This window comes from Pseudorasbora parva, chromosome 24 (genome assembly GCF_024679245.1).
Source record: "Pseudorasbora parva isolate DD20220531a chromosome 24, ASM2467924v1, whole genome shotgun sequence".
Lineage (NCBI taxonomy): Eukaryota > Metazoa > Chordata > Actinopteri > Cypriniformes > Gobionidae > Pseudorasbora > Pseudorasbora parva.
In genome coordinates, this window is record NC_090195.1 from 13,057,883 (window position 1) to 13,076,810 (window position 18,928).

The 18,928-nt window shown below is 35.8% G+C and overlaps 1 protein-coding gene across 4 annotated transcripts in view; it reads left to right on the forward strand.

Moving 5' to 3' along the window:
- Positions 1–18,928, forward strand: part of rps6ka3b (ribosomal protein S6 kinase, polypeptide 3b) — a 50,927-nt gene that overhangs the window by 13,833 nt on the left and 18,166 nt on the right. Inside the window, exon 1 of one of the 4 annotated variants that reach the window (XM_067434386.1) lies at positions 2,123–2,579. The exons of 1 other annotated variant lie outside the window; for it this stretch is intronic. In XM_067434386.1, the coding sequence (XP_067290487.1) occupies positions 2,535–2,579 (45 nt within the window). In that variant the 5' untranslated portion in view covers positions 2,123–2,534. Of the gene's footprint in view, positions 1–2,122; positions 2,580–14,294; positions 15,257–18,928 lie in introns of those variants that run through there. 2 more of the 4 variants (XM_067434382.1, XM_067434381.1) reach the window with 2 other exon arrangements.

The window sequence follows — 18,928 nt, forward strand, 5'->3', positions numbered from 1 at the left end:
GGCCCTGTGCCACAACAACAATAATTGTGAATGACTCCATGAAGTGTTTTGATAAGACAGACACGTCTGAGAAGCAGCAGAAGAGAATCGCTGAGAAAATGCTGCTATTTTCTGCAGTGTGCAGTCTGTGCTGTGTCAGGATGAGTAAGTGCATTGCACTGTATGAAGGACACGTATGTGGAAGTTCATTAGACATGTCAGAGGTAAGTAAGGCGATTAAATGTAACGTTCAAAAGTTTGGAGTCAAATATTTATCATTTTTCTTCTATTTATCAAATATGCATTAAATTGATCAAAAATGACAAAGACATTGTTATAAAAGATGTTTATTTTAAATTTAATCTTTTGAACTTTCTATTCATCAAAGAATCCTGAAATCCACAAAAATATTAATCGAAAAATATAGAAACCTTTTTTTTTTATCATGGTTTATTAAAACTATTAGGCAGCACAACCATTTTCTACATTGATAATAATAAGAAATGTTACTTAAGCAGCAAAACAGCATATTAGAACTTATTAGTGTTTATCAAATACATATTTAATTTCAGGTTAAATTAAATTCGTGTATAAAATGTAGTTTATTGGCAAGTAAGAAATATTCAGGGAATAAATTTAAATAATATCATATAAATGTATATATTAACAAGTATATATGTAAATTATGTTTTTATATATAATATATATATATATATATATATATATATATATATAAATATATATATATATATATATATAATATAAAATATTTATATATATATATATATATATATATATATATATATATATATATATATATATATATATATATATATATATATATAATATAAAATATTTATATATATTATATATATTATTTATATATATATATATATATATATATATATATATATATATATATTGCAGGATGCTGGTACATTTTACTCAATTCAGCCACCACTGCTAGGTGTGGAAAACATTTTGGGCATTTTAGACCTTGTAAGTTCTTACATTTCATCTTTGGATCACTAAACCCTGTGATTCTGTCTTCAACTTATGTCAGAGTAAGACACTGTTCTGTTTGTCATTCTCTACGTCGCATTTCCTTCTGAGACAAGAAGGAGACAGGGACTATGTTTTTCCATATCTGAAGGCGTGTTGGGAGGCAGTCTTGGCACAGTTCCACTCGTGAGAGGAGGATTTTACATCTGAGGTCGGGATCTGAAGGTGATGTAATGCCCTCGTCAGGGTGTTTAACTTCCTGAGAGCTTTCCAAGAACAGGGGGCCGATGGGAGAGTTCCTGCTCTGTCATTCAGCACAGGAAGTCGGGTGAAGCAGATGAAAAAAATAACACCCAACTTTGAACTTGATCCGGCGCCACGTGACCTGGTTCAGCCCATGATGATCTGACATAGACTGAATCTCAGCTGGAAAAGATCTGCTTAAGATCTTTCTTTTTATGTCTCACTCATTTGAAATGCTCTTTGACATTTTAACAGCACATTTGTGTGTTTAAAAGGGCCCCACGCATAAACATTTTGTCTCAGACAAATTAATTTTAGCGACTGCCATGGTCCAAAGGATTATTTTACTGTGGAGGATATCAACCAGACCAAGCAAAGGGAAATTAGGCTCATAGTTCACCCTAAAATCAAAATATATATTTAATAAATATATTTAATGTAAATGTAATGTATTATTATGATGTTGCTTTTTAAATGTATTACACACATTTAAAATGTATATCATTTAAAGGTATTTTATTTAATATTTTAACTTGAAATGTTTAAAATGTATTACACTTCTTTTCAAAAGTTTGGGAGCAGTACGTTTTTTAAATATTATTAAAAGAAATCTCTTATGCACTCCAAGGCTGCATAGTAATATTGTAAAATATTTTTACTATTTAAAATAACTCTTTTTAAATGTATATTAAACTGTAATTTATTTCGGTGATGGCAAAGCTTAATTTTCAGCATCATTGCTCATGTCTTCAGTGTCACATGATCCTTCGGAAATCATTTAAATTAAATGATTTGATATGCTATTTATGATCTCACAACTTTTGCTCAATGTCTCACTCGTTTTAAATGCTCTTTGACATATGTTTCTGTGCACCACACAGACATAATTTTGTTTAAACTTGAATTTTAGCAACTCCCATTATCATGTGGAGGATGTGCGCCAGACCCAGCGACAGGAAACTCTTTTTTCGTATATAGAGTTTGTGAGAGTATACACACTCTCATACAGCCCTGCTTGCCTGTATGAGCATGCATGTTCAAGACTGATATATTATTGATGCTCTCTTTGGACAGATGTGCCTCTTCCTGTGCATGTGTTGCCTAGGAAACCAGGACAGGACATGCTCTAATCTCGGTTCTGACCTGCAGCTGTAGGCCCTTCCTGGGCAGGCGTTTCCTTTTTCTTGTCTTTTGTATGCATGTTTGACCGCACCACAGCCGGACTGCCGAAGTGACCACTCCTGCCACGCTGGACAAGGGTTCTGGTTTAGCCGTCCACAGCGTGGATTGACTGACATGCGGACAGGACCATGCTGAAAATGTTTCCTCTGCGGATCAGGCAGAGAAACACGCGGGTAGGAGCCCTTCGGTATTGTCAGTTTGAAATATTAGTGAGATTAAGGTAAAAGTTGGAGTATTTCTGCAAATATTTGCAGCATGTGCAGATATGCAGCTCACGTATGATTTCTAGAGGTCTGATACAAAACTGTTAAAAGAGATGTTTCAGAAGTTTTTCTTATAGGTTAAGGGAAGAGGGCATAAAGGAGGAACCCGATGATGTACTAAGGATGTAGTGTGTAGATTGAACAATAGTGTAGTTATTGTGAGGGATTCTTTGCTCATTGGCGCTCTTAGCAGGAAGAGCCACATCAAAGGGCTGAAACATTCATTTTTCAGAAGAATGCTTTTGGAGTCTCCCTCGGCTTTGCTCTGTTTTATCATTGGCCGCACTTTCTCGTAATTCTATTTTGGATTTTCTGTGCTGTTGTGCATGTGTTCTTTTGTTGCGTTTTTCACTAATGAGCAAAGGCTTTGTGCCCTAGAGACTGAAAGTTCAGCATTGCCTGAACTTTGCAATTAGTGGACTTGGCCCAAGAGAAGCAAAATTAATAGGGACATTGTCAATGATTTTATGTAGACCAGGAAATGTGTGTTTGTGGTTAAGACACGGTTTTGAGTGTTTGTATGTTGCACAAAATGTGTATATGGCTTAGATGAAACCTCTCAAGACTGTGTCTGGCTTGTATTTTACCCTTAAATTGAAAGAAAATTGTATTTAATTCATATATTATTTTTATTTAATTTAAATGTATACCCTGCATATTGTTGCTTAATTATTGTTTATTCTCATTCATTCTTAGTGCTGTCAAATCAATTAATCATGATTAATCAATTGATTAAATGTTTACATATGTGTGTACTATGTATAATTATTATGCATGAATAAAATTCATGCAATAACTATTAATTGTGCATTGTCCCTGTAAAAATAAACTATAAAATAAATAAATAAAGTATATATTTTATAAAATATATTTAATTAGTTTTATATATATATATATATATATATATATATATATATATATATATATATATATATATATATATATATATATATATATATATATATATATATATATATATATATATATATATATATATATATATATATATATATATATATATATATATATATACACACACACACACACACACACACACACACACACACACACACACAGTTATATAGTTTTATATATAGTATAAACATGCAAATAGTTCCAAAATTTTATCCATATAAAGTGGGTACTGAAAGTATTCAGAGTCCAGACCTTTTTCAGTTCAAACATTTTTCAGTTCTTTTTTTTTTTTTTCTCATTCATGTATACATAGCACCCCATATTGACAGAAAAACACAGAATTGTTTATATTTTTGCAGATTTATTAAAAAAAGAAAAACTGAAATATCACATGGTCCTAAGTATTCAGACCCTTTGCTCTGTTGAAGCACCTTTTGGATCTAATACAGCCATGAGTCTTTTTTGGGAAAGATGCAACAAGTTTTTCAGACCTGGATTTGGGGATCGTCTGCCATTCCTCCTTGCAGATCCTCTCTAGTTCTGTCAGGTTGGATAGTAATCGTTGGTGGACAGCCGTTTTCAGGTCTCTCCAGAGATGCTCAATTGGGTTTAAGTCAGGGCTCTGGCTGGGCCATTCAAGAACAGTCACAAAGTTGTTGTGAAGCCACTATTTCGTTATTTTAGCTGTGTGCTTAGGGTCATTGTCTTGTTGGAAGGTGAATCTTCAGCCCAGTCACAGGTCTTGAGTAGCTGAAAAACACCCCCACAGCATGATGCTGCCACCACCATGCTTCACTGTTGGGAATGTATTGGACAGGTGATGAGCAGTGCCTGGTTTTCTCCACACATAGCGCTTAGAATTAAGGCCAAAAAGTTCTATCTTGGTCTCATCAGACCAGAGAATTTTTGCAAACTCCATGCAGGCTTTCATGTGTCTTGCACTGAGGAGAGGCTTCCTTCAGGCCACTCTGCCATAAAGCCCCGAATGGTGGAGGGCTGCAGTGATGGTTGACTTTCTACAACTTTCTCCCATCTCCCGACTGCATCTCTGGAGCTCAGCCACAATGATCTTTAGGCTCTTCTCCCCCGATAGCTCAGTTTGCACTGGGCGGCCAGCTCTAAGAAGGGTTCTGGTCGTCCCAAACGTCTTCCATTTAAGGATTATGGAGGCCACTCGGCTCTTAGAAACCTTAAGTGCAGCAGAAATGTTTTTGTAACCTTGGTCAGATCTGTGACTCGCCACAATTCTGTCTCTGAGCTCTTCATGCTGTTTCTTTGACCTCATGATTCTCATTTGCTCTGACATGCGCTGTAAGGTCTTATAGACAGATGTGTGGTTTTCCTAATCAAGTCCAGTCAGTATAATCAAACACAGCTGCACTCAAATGAAGGTGTAGAACCATCTCAAGGATGATCAGAAGAAATGGACAACACCCGAGTTAAATATGAGTGTCACAGCAAAGGTTCTGAATACATAGGACCATGTGATGTTTTAGTTTTTCTTTTTTAAAGAAATCTGCAAAAAGGTCAACAATTCTGTGTTTTTCTGTCAATATGGGGTGCTGTGTGTACATTAATGAGAAAACTTAAATGATTTTAGCAAATGGCTGCAATATAACAAAGAGTGAAAAATGTAAGGGGGTCTGAATACTTTCCGCACCAACTGTATATATAATTTATATATAGTACACACACAAATATCATGTAAACACAAACTGTTATTTTGGATATGCTTAAATTAACTAACGTATACACGATCGTTTTGTTTACTGATGTTTACTCACGCGACGATAGCCAACAACATAGACATTTGAAGCAGTTTTACTCACCGCCTGCTTCCAAAGCAGGACCGAACCTTTATCACTGGGAACGCTCCGTCAAAAACACACTTCTTGTTGGTTTGGTGAAGTCCTGTTGTAACAACTAGAGTGCTTTTAAAGGACCGTGAGCAGAGACCGTGGAGATCCACTATTGCGACACGACTGAAGCGTGATGTGACGCTTCTCGTCATTTCTGCGTTCAAATCGGTTCAAATGCAGCGCTGCCTTCCCAGAATGCTGTGCGGGCGCATTAAAGTCGTTTGATGTCACCCATTGGAATAAAGTGTAGCGCGGCGCGACATAAGTGTTGCACGGACGAGTGAATGCACCTTAAGAGCAGTGTTTATGGGCGTGCATTTCCTCTCTCGCTCTAGTCACGCGTGCGCACCCTCACGGGAGAAGAGCCCGTGCGGCCCATACAAGGACCTTCCGCTCCCGACATCAAGCCGACCCATACTCGAAAAAAACTCTCCGAAACTTGTGAGAAACTGTATTTTTGACACAGAAATACTCCATCAAACGTCCAACATTAGTTTTTGAAACTTTGTCTATGTTTAGGATGGCAATCCAAGTCTTTAACAGTGTAAAAAGGTCAGTATGCATGAAACAGCATTTCACCCCCCCCCCCCCCCCCCTTAATCAATTTGACAGCACTAGTTCATTTAAGCTAATTAAAAAATAGATATAATTCTGCATATAATTTGAATTTATTTTGCACATTGAAAATTTATTACAATACTGTTCAAAAGATTGGGGCAAAAATACAGCAAGTAAATAAATTAATAAGAAACACAAATGTCTTTTACTGTCACTTTTGATCAATATAATGCTTCCATGCTGCATAAAAGGATTTTCTCTCCTAAAACAAAAATCTTACTGACCCCTAAAAGTTGAATATACTAATGAAAATAGTTTGTTGTTTGTTCATAATAATAGTGCATTAGCTAATGTTAAAGGTGCACTATGGAGCTTTCCGTCCACTGGAGGGTGCCTATTCAAATCAAATCGTAGTTTGATGACGCAAAGTGTGAGCGCAGCATCTTGGGAGATGTGGTCTTCTCATCACAGCCGGTGGAAAATAGGACTCGGGCAGAAATCACGTTCATGCATGCGGTTATTAACGTTACTGTAGTCTAAAGCAGAGCAGGACCGAGTGTTATGGACCCGAGCACAGCTGCTGGAGCGATTGTTAAACAAATACCTGCCTCGCGAATACCGGGACTTTTATGATGACGGGACGGGACACATTCGCCGGGCGCCTGCTCAGATCCGCTCTTCCGGTTATGATTTTGAGGTAATGTTGCTCTGTTTATCATATTAGATACATTTAAGTGTGTTCAAAACGATGTTATGACTTTACTCTGTGCGTTCACTTGTTCGCACTGCTAAGAGTAAAGCGCTCCTGCGAAATAATAAAAGGCGAAACCGAGGGTAACGCAGATATGACGCAATTGACAGGCGCCTCCCTCAAATGCAATGTTGAAACGTCCCTCACTCTAAAAACTAATACTATGATTTACTAAAAATTTTTGGTGAAACATTTTTACACTAAAAAAAATGAGTACATTTTAGAGCAGTGAAATCAATTATAGACACCATAAGAACTGAGTAAATGTAAGTAAAAAAATTAAGTAGATCTGAGTAACTGCATTTGTTACATTAACAAATTCAATTGAGTAGAAAAAATTGGGTAAAAAGCATTTTAAAAACCAATATTTATGACTAATATGAACTGTTTTTATTTATGAGTATTACTAACTTGTAAAGTATAACTTTAATTTCCTCTAAACCTTTGTAAAATACTCCACAGTCCACACAAACACACGTATACATGACATGGCCTTTATTGTCGATGAGTACAGCAATAACGTTACAGCATATATTACTGTTTTGACATGTAAAGAATAACAGTTATTTTACAACATTTAAACTCATGTAACAAACATTTTAGAAGTAAAAATTAAACATTTAAAAGTAATTCAAGTGTAATCAACCGGTCTGTCATCCCATTTCCACCGTATCAGCGCTGTTCCTCGGGCCTGAGATGGACTAACGTTAGCGGTCTGCGGGTGGACTTTGAACTTGATACTGCTGTCCTGCGTTTCATTCGTAGCTGAAAGATGCTGCGAGGCGCCAGACTCCATAACCTGACAATAATAAACAAACAGTGCCCAGTTTTAATAAGATTTTATCATCCAAATTCATTATATTCATTATCTTTACGAATAAAGTTGTGTGTTTAGAGCAACACAGCAGCCGTTTCAAAGACCAATGCCACACGTTAACTTAAAGTGACTCACACTGTCCCTGTATGTTGTTTTGAATTAAATAAAATGCCTTTTAGCACAGTAATAATTATATAGATTTTTAAAAAAAACATACAAACCTGAATTTCACAGAGGAAATGCCCCAATTCTGCGACGCTGAGAAGAAGAAACTGCTCTGGTGACTGAGGAGAATTCAAATATCCGCACTCACTCAACCGTCGAGCTGTCGTCGCGTCAGGGGGTGGGGGAGGGGTGCATTGTTTTAATCGAGTAAACCTACTCAATTTCTTCAGTGTGTGTTAAATATTAATAATCTTGATTTTAATTAAGTAATATTTGTGGTTCTTGAAACATATCGGTTTAATTCTCCATTCTAGAATATTTTGAAATAAATTTCACAAATGTATTAAGTATATTTAAAATAAAGAATTGGTTATTTGAATACTAAATTATTTTAGTGAAAAAAACTTAAATATAACTATAAATTTTAGACAAAATTAACTGTTGGATTTTTAGTCAATTATTTTGGTATGTTTAACTAAAACCATCAAGTAAATGATATTGAGAGATTTTATTAAGTTAATAAAGTTAATTATTACTGTGATATTTACTAAGCCACTGAATTATTTTTTAGAGTGCTGTCCTTAGTTAAAATAGCAATTTTCTCACAATTTACAAATAGTTGGAAACTTCTGGGATATTGTAGGTACTCAACTGAACAAAATATATAACACCGGCCTAGTGGTTTTTGGATATTTTACTGCAAAAATACTACATAGTGCACCTTTAATGAATTAAACATTATTGTGATGCATTACCTTTTTGCCTAATGAAAATAAAGGTCATTTTAGGAATGTTAAATGTTAGATTTGAATTGTACCTTTTTTGTAAATTATCAGATTAAATTATCTTTATGAAAACTGCTCTCTTTTGGTTTTGGGGTGAAATGTGACCCAGATGCGGTTTTGACACGTTTCATTCAAACCCTGGTTGACTGTCTGTTTGGTGTTGTGTTTTGGTCTGTTCTTTCTGACATCTGTCAACATCAGATGAATCAAATTGACATTTTGAATTCTCCGTCTTTGGCTAGGAGGACAGAGCCTTCATTTCTTTCTTTCTTTGTGTTTTTGTCCTCTTTTTTTAAAACCTCTTTTATGTTTTCTTTGCTCTCTGGGCATTCAGAGTTCACAAGGAGCACAGAAATTGTCAGGAAGTTGAGATTGAGTTGGACACAAAGCACAAAAAAAAACCCGTTTGAACACAGTCGATTTTATTGTGACTTGCAAACCACCCAGAAACCAGATAATCAGTTTTTTGTTTTTGGCTTGTCATGGCTCAATTCAAACCTCTGACCTTTGAAAACCGCACAAATGCAGAATACATGCTCTGATTTTTGTGGGTTAGCCTAGTGATCTTCAGACATCTTTTTGGATTAGGCTTTCAGCTCGTAAGTGTTTCTGTCAGTTGAAATATTACAGAAAGTTCAGTGCTGTGGGCCAAAGCTTTGAGTCGGACCACGTGGAGGACACTAGCTCACTTATTATTGATTAGCTCTATTGATCTTCCTGTCCCCCTCTCGGAAATGTATGAATAAATTATGCCTCCATCTCTCTTCCATTTGCTTCATGTAGAAATCTTTTTGCCTCTTAAAAAATGCACACACTTCATTTTTCTTAAGATTATAGATTGATATGTTATCGAAGGAATTTGATGATGTCACTTGAAGGAAATATTTTTTCATAATTATATACATTTTTAATATTCTATATTAATGCATATAATGTTCTTCATATTTATTTATTTTCGAAATTAATGAAGGCAAAATAAAGTTTTATTCAAACTTCTGTCATTCACATGAGCACCACATATGTCAGTGTAAGCAATAAGCATTTTTTCTTATTATTTAAAATTATGCTATCATGCATTGATTGTTTGGATGCTTATATCTTATATATTTGTCTACTCTGCGTTTCCTCGAAGCACCTGCCTCTGATGGCTGAGTTTTAAGATTATCTTGTGATCAAACTGTCTCTCTCGAACCCTCACATGTGTCATTCACTACAACTGACCGTGAGATTCATCAGTACAATGAGAGAAACTGGGTCCTCAAAGATCTCGCAGCTGCTCTCTGAGTTCAGAAACCTACTCCGTTGAGTTGCATAACCCATTGCGCTCACGCTTATGCAAAACCCAAACCCAGAGTTTGCCACAGTCTGCTGCTGTTTGTTGGCACCTGACCTATCATCGTAATAGGAAACTCTCCTCGACTCGTACCATGATAATGTACTCTTTTCAGAGCTGTTGGATGAGCTTGTGTCATCTGAGTGGAAAGCAGTGAGTGTGGCGTCCTGTTTATGGAGCATAGAGTTTGTCTTTCCGACTTCAAGGGCCTCAAAGCCTGGCCAGCCGAGCTGTTAATTGTGTTGCGCAAGCGGCTTTAGTGAAACTGACTCCCAGAATTCCATACGTGCAGCTGACAGGATCTACGAGGGTGAAGAGGTGGAAAATAGAGTTTGTGGATTGTATGTTCCTCTTTGGAGATCCCCATAAGCCGGTATTGTCCCTCGGTAATGTCCTCTAACCAGTGGTGTAAAACAAAATTGACTTTTTGAATTGATCAATCAGCCTAATTATTCAGACAAACTGGTTAATTTTGTTTTGGTTTTAAAATGTACCAAACTTGCCAAGTTTGGCAGGAGGAGGGTTCTTTCTTTTTTTCTCTTTTTCAGTGAAATTAGTCATTTTTTGTTGTATAAAATAAATGTACATTTAATTTAATAACTTTTGATTGTTTTTTTTTCTTCTTTATATATTTTTATGGTGTGTTTCTATATCAAACACCACAGTGATTATTATATATTAATTGGTTTATTAATAACAACCATAGGACACAATATATCAAGCCTATATATATATCAACATTGATTACTTTTGTAACCAGAGCTAACTGAAAGTTCACTGTGTTTTCTGCACACCTATGGTGTCAGTTTGAAGGAGACCTTCCTTGCATTGCACCACTGGACTTTACAACAGGTGTTGCTAATCTCAGCTGTAGCCCAACATCCTGAATCGAGGCTGAGCGTGTGTGTATGTGTCTCTGTGTGACTGGTCAGCTGTGAAAGTGTGTGGAGATCACCAGGACTATGTATTGGAGGGATTGGTGGGTTCGCAGAGGGGAATCTCCCAGTTTGGCTTTAACACTTCCTCGTTCAGGACTGGGCTTCCCCCATCTGTGAGCCAGTGTTTGTCATCCAAGCTCTCACTCCTTAAAACTTCTTTCATATTTTGGCACACTCACTCACTTGGACCGGGTTCCTCCAGACCAGAGGCAGAAACAGGGCACTAGCGGTATGGCGGCCACTAAGCCCTGGACACTTGTTTTTAGTGAGGCGGTGATCCGCATGTTGCAATGTAGGCTAAAGGCTCTACGGAGGCTGTTTCAGAGACCGCCTGAAAGATTCACCAGCAGAACGGTGAGTACTATACTGTGGACAGTGATCGGGTTTCTGCTTGGCTCTAAAGCTGACGTGTACCTCCGGAAGGCATGTATCAGTATCACTCAAAACAAACTTTATTATGATATATTCATATAGGCATATAAGTTCATAAGGCAACACCATTGCTGAGTATTTTCTCCTTAACCTCAGTAAAAAAAAAAAGACAGTTTGACATTGTTCCTTAAGTCACAAACTACCTTGTAATTACGTCAATGTGCGGACGGGCATTAGCATATCATCATTAATTATGCTGTGAAGCAGGAGAGTCTCAGGAGAAGCCAGGTTATCCCGGTATGTTTTTCTGCTGACATGAAAAATCAGGAACATTTAGCAATGTAGCGGGTGAATTGTGTACATGATGTAGATTATAATATTATGGTGAAATATTTGCATTTCTCTACCGATTTTCTGAGTTGTTCAAAGCGTTTCTAAGGATTCTGATTTTTAGAAAGCAGCTGTTTGACTCTGAGATGGTTAACGGGAACATGGTTTGTGTAACATTACCAACACATTATTAGCTGTTTTATAACAAACAAGCAAAAGGCTTATCATATTAATTACCGTTATGTGTCCAACGTTGTAGAGAGCAATACATAAAACGCACTTCCATTTCTTCTTCTGAATCATTTTCTGGTTCAAACGTATATGGCTGAATTAAAGCAGTATTACCGCTTGTCGTTGTGCAGCGTTTACTACGGTGAAGTTGGCCGAGTGGCCCCTTTGAGCTGGTGTGAGTGAGTGGAGGCGAAGCTAATTTGCATAGTTATAGTTCCAAGTGTACTAAAAGAAGCAAGGGTGTAGTCATATTCAAGCTTTTTCAAGAAACAAATACACTTTTTCACAGGAAAAAAAGGTTTAAATGTCAGTTTGGTGATCAATAATGAGTTTTAAGGGAGAAAATTATTGACTACAGGGGGTTTTTCAATTGTATTGTTTTCTTTTTAAATGTTTTAATTAGTGCTTTGCGATATTGAAGAAAAATGCAATATGCAATATCTTGTTAAATAATGCAATATTCAATATGCGATACGATATTGCTATTAGAGTGTAAAATCTATTGAAATTATATTAAAAACTTTATTTAAAAACTGAGACTGATACCATTTATGTGTTTCACATTCTTTCTGAGAAAAGAAAGCATCAATTCAACTTCTGGAGGTGACCAGCAGCGTTTTAGTAAAAATGTATGTCATAAATCTGGCAATAAAATGTTATCATCAATGTAAACAAATAAAAAATGTAATTCCAATATTTGAACAGCAAAAACTCTTTGCTTGACTTGGTAATATATAGTTATATCTACCTAAAACATAACATCAAGAACATCCAGGTAAACAAAGACATCTGAACTTGGGGTGGACGATTATTTTTGTTATTTTAATTTATCTTTGTTTTAAACATAAGAACTAATAGTCTTCACTTGAATTAAACGTAAACTGATACATAATAAAGCCAGAAAGTTTATTCAGCCAAGAGCACCGAGTTATTTTCTCTTGTTCTTTTGTTGTTTGACAGACAGCGGCAGGTTCACTGTATTAGCAGGCTGTCACTTTAAGAGCTAATGCACAGATCCCATTGACACGTATTTGGTTTCTTTCCCCAACTGATATCGTTCACTTAAAGCACAACGGACTTTGTTTACAGGAATACTCAAGAACTGTGTATGTATATTCACAATGTTGAAGAAGCCTATTAAAATCATTCAGATATTGTGTCCCATTGCGATATGCATATTGTGATGTGTACATTTGCAATATTTTGATAATTATCACAAATATATATATATATATATATATATATATATATATATATATATATATATATATATATATATATATATATATATATATATATATATTAAAACTAGGGCTGTGCAATATATATATATATATATATATATATATATATATATATATATATTGCACAGCCCTAGTTTTAATCTGATTTTGAGGGTGTTTTTCCTCTTAGATATAATTTTTCATTTAAAATGCTGAATTAAATCTAACAGTGGGGGAAACAAACCTAAATATGCAATACCATAGAAAAGGAGAGAGAAAAAAAGAAAAGTCATCGCTACTGTGAGATCTAGTGGAGCGTTTGGCGTAGAATTCAGTTATAAACTACAGATATCAAACAGCTGACATGGACACCAGGAGAAACGTGGACCAGCAGTCCACAAATCATAAACATTCACCATGGATTCAATGTAGTAACACCTCATGGTATTTTGAAAGAAATAGTAAAATATTTAAATTAATTAAAAAAATGTTTTACATTATTCATCTTGGGGTTCATACAACCTTTACAGTGAAATTCAAGCACTGTTTTACACTTTTCCCAGCACTTCAAAGCTCTGAATATTATCTAATTTTAATATTATTTTTAGTTTGATTTGTAAAACTAAACGTTTAAAGATGTAGGCCACTTTATGGCAAAAAAACACTTTTATAAAAAGTTTTTTAAAAAAACATGAAATTACCACTATAACCAGTAGGTGGTTGCATAGGAGAATTTGACTTATTAGGCATTTCTATTCCTTAATATATGAAGTAGGAAGTCACAGTCTCATGAGAAAAAAAAAACTTTTCTTCAAACTGACTGAATTACACAGAAAACAAGTAAAAAGTGCTCCATTTAGTTCAGTATGATACTATATAAGAACAATAGTAAATTTAATAAGAGTGGAATATTAAAATGTTTCTTATAAAAAATGAGGTATATATGTGCACATTACTGTTGTTAATAAAAGGTAATAAAAAAATGAAATGTATATATATATATATATATATATATATATATATATATATATATATATATGTATATATTTTTAGTTTTAATATATATATATTTAGTTTTAATATATTATTTTTAGCGTTTTAATATTCAAGTTTGGTGAACTGTGACCTGCGAATTTCCATCACATGAAGACGTGTGACCCAGCAGAAGATTGATGTGTCACGGCATGACCTCTTGGCTGAATTAAAAGAATGCATATTTTTGCAGTCGAGTAGATCGCATGTTTTTACATTTTGAATGTATTATTTGTTTTTTATGTTGAATTAATGTTTATATATATATATTTTTTTTTTTAGACAGTAGAAACTGTCTGTAGAAACTGTTTGTGCTCAGACTCAAAGTCTTGTGTGACCGTGGCTTAAGTCAGTGATTACATAGTACATGCACATCCTGTATTTTCACCATCTGTACTCTGAATAATTACCACCACAAGCATACAACACTTCCACCACCATCCACACACACACTGGACAGCAGCTCTCCGTCAGAAATCATTCACACACTGCACACACTCTAAAGCATGCTTGAGTCAGGCCTTTAACCCTTTTTCGTATACCTGTTTCGATCTTTGTAGTACACATGGCTGTGATTTGAAATACCTCATTTTGTATTTCTATCAACTGTCATTTGGACTCTAAAGCGTTAGCGACTCATTCTCATTCTGAAGTATCAGTTTCCATTCTTGGCGACATTGAGATGAGGTGTGAATTATGCTCAGCGAGAGCCGAGGAGAGAGGCGGGGAGGTGCTGCTGGTTGGATGCGTGTATGTGTTTAACATGGTGCAGGTGAACAGCCGATTCATCCTGCCTCCCTCCCCTTGCTTTCCTCCATCGATTGGTTCAATGATTTTCTCTTTCATATATCAGGAAAACGGAGCTTGCATTGATGCTTTGTAGACTTCTGAATGCTTCCAAGTTCCTTTCCCATGCTTTTCAGCAAGGACTTGCCAAGCCAAAGCATCTGAAGTGGAGTGCAACTGGTTTAATTCTTAATCTCAGCAGACCTTTTTTCAGGGGAATACGTATCTTAAATGCTAGTAGAGACAAACTCACCAGACTGGACTAGACTAAGACGGCTGCACCATCATACCATAGACTTGCCCACGGGGCTTCAGGAAGTGACAGAAAGGTTAGAAACGCTGTCAGGGCTGGACGGAGATCCGGCACCTCATGGCAGGATGCTGGCTGCTCTGAGGGATCCCAGGCTGACACGATGCCAGACTGATTTGGGCTGGAACAGGATGGAGGATTCGCTGGCCTCGCTTCCACATCGCTCTCCGTGGGACTCTGAGGTATTTATGGTTTCCATCGGCTTTAGATTGGAGGAAGAGGGATTTTGGGGATCTTCGTGTAGATGGACTTTACACAAGTCTAGTGAGCTTTACACAAGGGATTGTAGACAATCTTAGGGTGTGTTTGGAATGGGATTCAAACATGCTGCATACTGCTCAGACTTTTTTTCCAAAATAGTATTGAGAACGGAATGCAGTATTGTGCAACAATAAATGTTTTTTTGTTTGTTTTTTTTACCACATTTTGTGTGCACAATGTCCTGACATTTGGCAGTTCTGCCAAATGACTCATTATGTAGATCAGGATTTGATATTGACTATGATTCATTTGTCACTCTCCAAAATGAAGGTTGGGCGCATTGCATTGTCAGTAGAACGAAACACACTGAGTCTTGTGTTGAGTGTATACTGCATGTTTTTTCGTGAATGTGGTAGTGGTTTCAACTATCTCATAGTAAATATTTGCATATTGTGCAAAGTACAGTATACCACATTCTTAATACAAATAGTATGGCATTCTGAACATAATCTTACTTTTAAATGGCTAAGAGACCTTTTTAATCTGGTATTAATGTTGCTTGCTAAGGTGTTATCACCCTAACTTTGGGATATCCTAAACTCATTCCTGCTTGATAAACCAAATAACAGCTTAAACCATGTGGCTTGTTAAGAGGTGCGCTATTATTGTTCTAAGCCACATTTTCAAAAGCATTGATAATTATTTTGTATTAACACATATATTTTCCTGGTAATATTTTAATATTTAGTAAAATGGCACTATAAATACCAGTTATTTATCTTCATTCATAACAAAATGTTGTCTTTATCATATCACTCTTACGCCACATCCAAAATCGCATACTGTCTGAGTAGGTGCTAAATTTGAATTTAAATTTGTGACCGTTAAATAAAGTATGCTCTATATAGTGTGAATATGGCATGTTGTAACTGCCATGTGACCCACCAGCATCAGTCAGTTGCGTCACTTCGTTGCAATTCACAAATCCTCTCCCATGGCCTCATGGGATGGTAAAGTGTACTTCGAATGCACACTTCAGAATCTCCAGTAGTAGGTCATCCATCGAATTTTCACATGCTGTTTTTGAATACTATTGTAATAAGTTCGATAATGTAAGAAAGGAAGAGGACACGGGGGTCGGCTGGACGGTTGATGCGTTTCTTTATTTCGTAACTCAATAGTCAAAACACACTCAATAGTGTGGCTTCTCTCAGACTCATAACACAACGATCACTTCCGGGTCGGCACTTCCGGCTTCCGGTAGCTCAGTCTCTGGGTGTGTGTGGCATCAACCGTCCGGTCTCTCTCTCTCCCTGGCTTCCGGTTCCACTGGCGTTTTATCCTCTCTCCACGCCTCTCTCCACGCCCATTACTGGAACAAGATACAGGTGTTATCAATCTGCGTCCAACCCACTTACTTACAGCTCGTCCCGCGGCTCTCTCTCCCGCTGCAGACCTCGCTAAACCACGCCCCCCTTGCCACAACTATGTATTCGCACGTACAATTTTTTAGGTGTACTGTTTTTCGCATACTGTATAGAGAAGTATTTTATTCCAGATGCAGCGTTACTAATTTTATCTAACAGTATAAATGTATTATATTTAGTTTTTACATTTTAGTTTTAAAGTTTTTAAAATTGTTGTATTTTTATATACTTTACACATTTATTTTTATTTCTGTTTAAGTACTTTAACTTACTTCAGTTAGTTGACAGGGCAACATTTCTAATTCTTGGTTAAGTTTTGTTTTCACATCTAACATTTATTTATTCTTTACTTTATTTCATTTATATTTCAAATACCAAAAATGTTTAGTAGTTTTAGTTTGTAGTTAACAATAACAAAATTTCAATTTAGCATGAAAGCCCGTCCTGACAGTCATTCAAATGTCACTGAACGAGTGCCGGCGTGGCTGTGCATCAAACAGACAGAACGCAGCAGAGAGGGAGACAATTGATATTCAGCGCAAAAACATTCATTTAACTGAAATATCTGCTGTTGGATGCTAAATTTAGGTTTAAAAGTCAACATGTAATTCAAGTACAAAAAAGGCAGGTCCAAGGCGCAGGTTTACAAGTCAGATGTAAACGAAGGATAAGGAAATAATTAAAAAGCCTTTATTAGGTATATATATATATATATATATATATATATATATAATATATGTATATATGTATATATATGTATATGTGTGTTTTTTTTTTTTTTTATAGGGATTTAACTGTTCTTTTTCTTGGTAACTTAATTGCACATAATGTATAGCACAGATATACCCTTACAAAAATAAACCATTGTTTTATTATAGTAATATTTTGGCATTTGATTACATTACTATAACCACACAAATACCTTATTTAAAGGGTTAGGTCACCCAAAAATGAAAATTCTCTCATTAATTACTCACCCTCATGCCTTTCGACACCCGTAAGATCTTTGTTCATCTTCGGAACACAAATGAAGATATTTTTTTTGAAATCCGATGGCTCAGAAAGGCCTCGATTGGCCACAATGTAATTTCCTTTCGCAAGACCCATAAAGTAAAGGCACTAAAGACATCGTTATAAAGTCCATCTCACTACAGTGATTCTACAATCATTTTATGAAACGACGAGAATAGTTTTTATGCACCAAAAAACATCTAAATAAGGACTTGTATAACAACGGTCCTTTTCAAAACACCGCTTTATAAAGCTTCGAACCGTTATGAATCTGTATAGAATCAGTAGTTCGCTATTCTCGTTGCTTCATAAAATGATTGTAGAACCACTGTAGTGAGATGGAGTTTGTAACGACATCTTTAGAGAGGAAATGACATTGTGACCAATGGAGGCCTTTCTGGGCCTTTAGATTTCAATAAAAATCTTAATTTGTGTTCCGAAGATTAACAGGAGGTTTTACGGGTGTAGAACGGCATGGGGGTGAGTAATTAATGTCAGAATTTTCATTTTTGGGTGAACTAACCCTTTAAACTATGGATTTGAAGCACGGTTAATTTGTGGTTAACATGGAATAACTACAATTACCCTGTTTTATTTATTTTAATTAATTTGTTTTATTAATTGTAAAACTATGGTTCATTTTCCACTATATTTGTACCTTATTTACTGTATATGTATTTTCATATCACATGTTTTTTTGAAGGAAAGTCCTGGGCAGGATTTGGAATGGTGTGTTTTGTCAATAAAAGTAAAACAAATTGAGCTTTTTAGACGATTAATCTGGAAAAATAATTGACCAGCTAATCGATTATCAAAATAATCGTGATTGCAGCCCTAGATTTTTTTTGCCTGGTGTACAATAAAATGGATAAGAAAATATAGACTTATGAAATTTAGTGACCAGAATATTATAGAGACTTATGGGTGGGCTCTAGCAACCATCTAGCATACTTTAGCAACCACATAGCCCCACCAACAGCACCCTGATGGTGAGTTTTGCACAGTCAAACACCCCAAGTATAGCTGCGATGTGTTTAAAATTTTAGTGGAACGTTGTCTAAGCCACTACTGTATCTGAATGCATCATAGTGGAGGTTTTGTTGTTGTTTGGGTCTCGGTATATTGAGTGATGGAGGACCGTCTGTGCCCATAAACTTTCATCACTTCCATGAAAGACTCTGTGCTGGTACGCCAACGTAGGATGACATCATCTCA